The sequence below is a fragment of the Bombina bombina genome, chromosome 4 (genome assembly GCF_027579735.1).
Source record: "Bombina bombina isolate aBomBom1 chromosome 4, aBomBom1.pri, whole genome shotgun sequence".
Lineage (NCBI taxonomy): Eukaryota > Metazoa > Chordata > Amphibia > Anura > Bombinatoridae > Bombina > Bombina bombina.
Window position 1 is genome coordinate 869,002,598 of NC_069502.1, and position 6,831 is coordinate 869,009,428.

Genomic DNA, 6,831 nt, shown 5'->3' on the forward strand with positions numbered 1-6,831 from the left:
TTGTAATGGTGGCATCAATTTTAGGAAGATGATCTACACTAACATAAATGTAGGATTAGATATAATAACCAATTTAGGACTAGATTACAAGTGGAGAGCTAATTTATTGCACGCTCATAAACAGGCAATTTCTCCCATTTACGGACGTGCAATGAATAACCAGCCATTACAAGTGGCTAGTTAGTGCTACGATTAGTGCTCCAAAAATAACCAGAGATCAGATCTCTGGTTAATTTTTAAAATATCCCCCAATTGCCCTCAAAATAAAGGATATTAGTGGGGTTTTATTTGAAAAACAAAAATGTAGCATTGCGGTCTATGGGGAACTGTGTGTTCCCTGTAAATATATATGTGTATGCTTATATACATATATATTTATGTGTTAATATGTGTATATACACATAAAAACACATACATATATATGCAAAAATTTGCAGCGCAACTTACCCCCTTCGCTGCACTAGGTTCCCATGCAGTGTCTCACAGCATGAGAACGTGGCTACCATTGGAGCCTATGGAAGAGTGCTCTCATGAGTGCAATACTTCCCTGCAATGCAAATGCAAGGTCAAATTGTGCTCAACTTGTAATTCCAATGGCCAATGAAGTATAAACACCCTCATGAAAAAGGGAGAATATAGCATTAGTAATATGTAGAAACAAAGAAAGAGCAAAGGAAATAAGCTCCTAAGCAATGTCTATCTTCAGGATCAAACTCCTCCTCATTAAATAATAAGGGAGGTAACTGATCTTCTTACAGTTAGACAGAACATCTGCATCAGACTTCACTTAACTTATCAGAAGAAGGTTGAACATGGTGACCAATTATCCCAAAGAGTTATTAGTGGAACTACAGAAACGCCTGTCTCTCCAGTACATAAAGACATACCGGACCAGCAGTGATTAAGGCACTTGGCATCCTAAGGGTTGTAACAAGTAAGACATAGAGTTAACACTATACATCCAACTTCCCAATAAACACTCAGACATATAGACCAAAGGCAAAATAAACATTGTATGATAAATGTGGATAGTAATGGTGGTAGCAAAAAAAATAAATTAAAAAAAATCCAGGTTACATATAACAGAAAGCAGGCAATTCCAGTTACTACAAGTAACACATAAATAAAATCTCCAGATATTTGCACCAGAAAATAAATACATTTGTTAAGATACAATAGTCCTAACTGCCAATCTAATTAGCACAGCGGAACAAAAAGAACAACAGGTATCAGGAGAGGCTCTGTGTTTCTGTATATACTCCTTAAAAGGGAACAACTCTTTGGTGGTGAGTGCTATTAGGGTGAGTCAAGATATATGGTCCCTATCAGATCAATTTACTAAGAAAGGTTACTTTATGGTAAATTGTCACATAGGAATTTACTCACCTTTGGCGACTGGAAAACTGCACATGTATGGCTCTTCTCCATGCTCAATCTTTGCAACAAGTAAAGGTTTTACATGAACATATCCTGTATGGACATAAATCACAGGTTATGTGAGAAAAACCCATTATAAAAGGTGCCAAAAATAAAGAATTATTCAGTAAAAAGCAGATTCAGAGGTACTGCTGCTGAAAATTATTTTAAATTTAACTACAGATTACTTTGAGGAAAAGATTAAATTTTATAGCAAAAAACAAAACAAAAAACACATTTGTAAATATAAACTATATTCTAAAAATCATTCTAATGAAATCTGAAATGCACTGCAGTGTATAGTATGTGTCTTTAAACCTAGTATAAAAATAAATATATTTTATACAACTTTGTTTGATTTTCTCACTCTCATATTTATAGAGCCCCTATTTTAATGTAAGAGGTTTGTATTTAAAATACACAAGATCTGAAGACATCCGGCACAGAGCATCCTCTTCATACGGTCGCCGCTGTACACTGAATCTTCAATTCAAGGGACGCGATTCAAGATGGCGTTCCTTGCATTCCTATTGACTGAAAAATTTGAATCAGCCTATAGGAATTAGAGCTGCTAAAATCCTATTGGCTGTTCAAATCAACCAATAGGATTTAAGAAGCTCTCATTCTATTGGCTAACTCGGATTTGCACCAGATGTCTTCACGATGGACCCGCTCCGCACCGCTGAGATCAAGATAGAAGATGCCGTCTGGGTGAAGACTCCTCGCCACTTGGATGAGGACTTCACCACAGGGATGAAGACTGAAGAGGCCGCCTGGATGAAGACTTCTCGCCGCATGGATGAAGATCGTTCAAGCGGGACTTCAAAAACTGTAAGTGGATCATCGGGGGTTAGTGTAGGGTTTTTTGGGTGGGTTTTATTTTTAGTTTAGGGTTTGGGCAGTAAAAAGAGCTAAATGCCCTTTTAAGGGCTATGCCCATACAAATGCCCTTTTCAGGGGAATGGGTAGCTTAGGTTTTTTTAGAATTAGGGTTTTTATTTTGGGGGGTTGGTTGGGTGGTGGATTTTACTGTTGGGGGGGTCTTTGTGTTTCTTTTTACAGGTAAAAGAGACAATATCTTTGAGGCAATGCCCCACAACTTGGTAGTTTACTGTAGGCTATGGGGTTTTTTTTCTTTTGGGTGGGCTTTTTCTTTTGAAAGGGCTATTAGATTAGGTGCAATTCTTTTTTATTTTGGATAATTTCGTTTTTTATTTTTTATAGTCAGGGTTTTTTTTAGTAAGTTTTAGGTTTTATTTCACAGGTAAGTTTGTATTTATTTTAACTAAGTAGTTAGTAAATAGTTAATAACTATTCACTAACTAGTATACCTAAAAATACAAACTTAACTGTGAAATAGAAATAAAACATAAGCTAGCTACAATATAACTATTAGTTATATTGTAGCTAGCTTACGTTTTATTTCACAGGTATTTATTTTTAAATATGAATTATTTAGTTAAGAATTGTAACTTTAGATCTAGTTTAATTATGTTAAAGTTAGGGGGTGTTAGGGATACGTTAGGATTAGCTTTAGTGGTTTTTTCTTTCCCCATAGACTTCAATGGGGCTGCGTTACGGAGCTTTTCTTTCCGCGATCTCAGGTGTTAGTTATTTTTTCTGACACCTTCTCCCCAGTGATGTCTATGGGGGAAGCGTGCACGAGTACATCAAAACAGCGCTTGTTTTTGATGCAGTATGGAGCTCAACCCAACCATATCGGCCGCACAAGCTGGGATTTTTTAAACTTGTAATGGCTGCGCTATAGAGGGTTAAATAACGCAACTTTTCTTGCGTTTGTTAATTTCCCTATAGCGCTCAAAACTCGTAATCTAGCTGATTGTGTGCTCTGTGTGTCTGTTATTTGGGGATAGGGACTGCTTTGCCATTTTAACCACATGCCACTGATAGGGATATGAGGCTTACCACTGAACATTGACAAAAGGTAAATATTACACATATATGCAGATAATATGATCTCTGTTACAGCCTCTGTCCCTCATATAATATATCCCCTGGTGTATAGTGCTACAAGGGTGCTGGTTTCTATGGCTATTTCTTGCAGTTTACATTGACATTAAATTCTGCATTGGAAATAAGGGTAACTTGCCCCTCTGATTGGTGACAGTACCCAGACACTGCACAAAGAACTATGATGACTCTGGGCACTAACTGTGTGTTATACCATCATGCGCATGTATGACAGGATCACTATAGGCCAGTAGCACAGTGTGTGATGTATAAATGGTGTAAATAAATAAATGCATTTGTTACCATATAATAGTCCTAACTGCCAATCTAATTAGCACAGCGGAGCAAAAAGAACATCAGGTATCAGGAGAGGCTCTGTGTTTCTGTCCATAATCCTTAAAAGGGAACAACTCTTTGGTGGTGAGTGCTATTAGGTTGAGCCAAGATATATGGTCCCCAGCAGATCAATTTACTAAGAAAGGTTACTTTATGTTAAATTGTCACATAGGAATTTACTCACCTTTGGTGACTGGAAAACTGCAAACGTACGGCTCCTCTCCATGCTCAATCTTTGCAACAAGTAAAGGTTTTACATGAACATATCCTGTATGGACATAAATCACAGGTTATGTGAGAAAAACCCATTCTAAAAGGTGCCAAAAATAAAGAATTATTCAGGGAAAAGCAGATTTAGAGGTACTGCTGCTGAAAATTATTTTAATTTATCTACAGATTACTTTGAGGAAAAGATTATATTTTATAGCAAAAAAACAAAACAAAACAACACATTTCTATATTCTAAAAATCATTCTAATGAAATCTGAAATGCACTGCAGTGTATATAATGTGTCTTTAAACCAAGTATAAAAATAAATATATTTTATATAACTTTGTTTGATTTTCTCATTCTCATATTTATAGAACCCCTATTTTATATATGCAGATAATAAGATCTGTTACAGCCTCTGTCCCTCATATAATATATCCCCTGGTGTATAGTGCTGCATGGGGTGCTGGTTTCTATGGCTATCACTTGCAGTTTACAGTTACATTAAATTCTGCATTGGAAATAAGGGTCACTTGCCCCTCTAAATGGCAACAGTACCCAGACACTGCACACAGAACTATGAGGACTCTGTGCACTCACTGTGTGTTATGGCATCACGCACATGTATGACAGAATCACTATGGTGCAGTAGCTCAGTGTGTGATGTATAAATGGTGGTGGGACCTCAGCTGGATGAACAAGCAGGGAGAAGTGCAATGGAAAGGGTACACTGGGCTGCATATTTCAAATTTCTGTAATAACCAACACCCAGATTTTATGCCTGTCTAAAACAAGCCCAGATTATGTGTCAGTTATTACCTAGAGACCTGAGGCTCTGGTAATTCTCCATCATCACATCCTTATAAAGCTCTTTTTGTTCTTCAGTTATAAAGCCCCACTCCTCCTCCGAGAAATAAACTGCAACTTCATCAAACTCCATTTGTTCCTTAAAATTAAAAAAATAAATCAAACCATAAAAACTTGTAAAATGTAAACGACATAGAGCAAAATGACTGTAACAATGACCATGAACCAACCCAGAGCTCTGCCAGTGACCATGAAAAGTCCATATGGTCAGTGTCCTCAACCTCCCAGGGGTTGTGCTGTGTGTGTGTGGAACTCTCTGCCTCGCTCAACAAGACTCTCCCCTAGTTTTGAAAGCTTCAATCACTCCCTAAAGACTCTACTGTTCAGGGATACATACAACCTACACTAACCTTTCTTTATACCAGTTTCTCTCCTCCATTGCTATCCCCTTGAGCCCCCTTAGCATGTAAGCCTAAGAGCCCAGATGTTTGTAGATCACCTTCTTAAGAGCTGACTACAACAGTGTGACTCTTGGCAGAGCCCTCTACCCATTTGATCCCTATAAATGTTCCCTTGTATACCACCTATGTTTATAGCGCTGCAGAATCTGCAGAATCTCTACAAATAACTGATAATAATAATAATAAAGACCACTTAGCAGCAGATGTCATGCACAGCAGCAAATATGTGACAATATGACTAATCGTCTTCACCTTCCCAGTCAGCATGTAGATCTCCGAGGTTTGGTTCTTAGAAGTTGTCTTCTTGTTGGTCACACGTGAATCAACCCAATACTCCAAAAAACAGGTACTCACCTTGTCACAGTAACACTGACCTACAGCTAAAGAGGAGGGTGTACATGTTACATATTAATGCACAGATCTCTGTCTAAGTCACACAAACCTCAATGACATCTTGATTCTTCAGGAAAACTGAAGAATCTGTGGCTACAAATTTGATTAGCTATTTAGCCCCATTCCCCTCTTCCCTGTGTAGTAATTTCTATTTTGATGACAATGATAAAGGTCTATGATATAAAACTGACTTGTTTTACTTAACATTTTTACTCTTACAATTTGACCTTATAGTAACTATAAGAATACTGCAGTAAGTACAACTAACATTTGTATCTCCTAAGAAGCTATATCTAAAAAAGGTACATGAAACATAATGTTTTTCATTCATAATTCAGATAGAACATGTGATTTTAAACAAATTTCCAATTTACTTCTATTATCTGTTTTGTTGTCTTGATATCCTTTGTTGAAAAGGATACCTAGGTAGGCTCAGCAGCTGCTGATTGGTGGCTACACATATAAGCCTCATGTTATTGGCTCACTCAATCGTCTCAGCTTGCTCCCAGTAGTGCATTGTTGCTTCTTCAACAGCATATACCAAGATAATTGAAGACAATTATATAATAACATAATTTATGTAAGAACTTACCTGATAAATTCATTTCTTTCATATTAGCAAGAGTCCATGAGCTAGTGACGTATGGGATATACATTCCTACCAGGAGGGGCAAAGTTTCCCAAACCTCAAAATGCCTATAAATACACCCCTCACCACACCCACAATTCAGTTTAACGAATAGCCAAGAAGTGGGGTGATAAAAAAGTGCGAAAGCATATAAAATAAGGAATTGGAATAATTGTGCTTTATACAAAATCATAACCACCACAAAAAAAGGGCGGGCCTCATGGACTCTTGCTAATATGAAAGAAATGAATTTATCAGGTAAGTTCTTACATAAATTATGTTTTCTTTCATGTAATTAGCAAGAGTCCATGAGCTAGTGACGTATGGGATAATGACTACCCAAGAAGTGGATCTTTCCACACAAGAGTCACTAGAGAGGGAGGGATAAAATAAAGACAGCCAATTCCTGCTGAAAATAATCCACACCCAAAATAAAGTTTAACGAAAAACATAAGCAGAAGATTCAAACTGAAACCGCTGCCTGAAGTACTTTTCTACCAAAAACTGCTTCAGAAGAAGAAAATACATCAAAATGGTAGAATTTAGTAAAAGTATGCAAAGAGGACCAAGTCGCTGCTTTGCAGATCTGGTCAACCGAAGCTTCATTC

At 37.1% G+C, this 6,831-nt stretch overlaps 1 protein-coding gene across 1 annotated transcript in view; it reads right to left on the reverse strand.

Annotated features, from left to right (window-relative positions):
- Positions 1-6,238, reverse strand: part of LOC128657357 (oocyte zinc finger protein XlCOF6.1-like) — a 57,875-nt gene extending 51,637 nt beyond the window's left edge. The window contains exons 1-4 of the mRNA XM_053711673.1: positions 5,455-6,238; positions 4,754-4,880; positions 3,908-3,991; positions 1,387-1,470 (exon numbers count right to left, since the gene is read on the reverse strand). Coding sequence (XP_053567648.1) covers positions 1,387-1,470; positions 3,908-3,991; positions 4,754-4,880; positions 5,455-5,469 — 310 coding nt within the window. The 5' untranslated portion in view covers positions 5,470-6,238. The remainder of the gene's footprint in view (positions 1-1,386; positions 1,471-3,907; positions 3,992-4,753; positions 4,881-5,454) is intronic.
- Between the last annotated feature and the right edge of the window lie 593 nt (positions 6,239-6,831).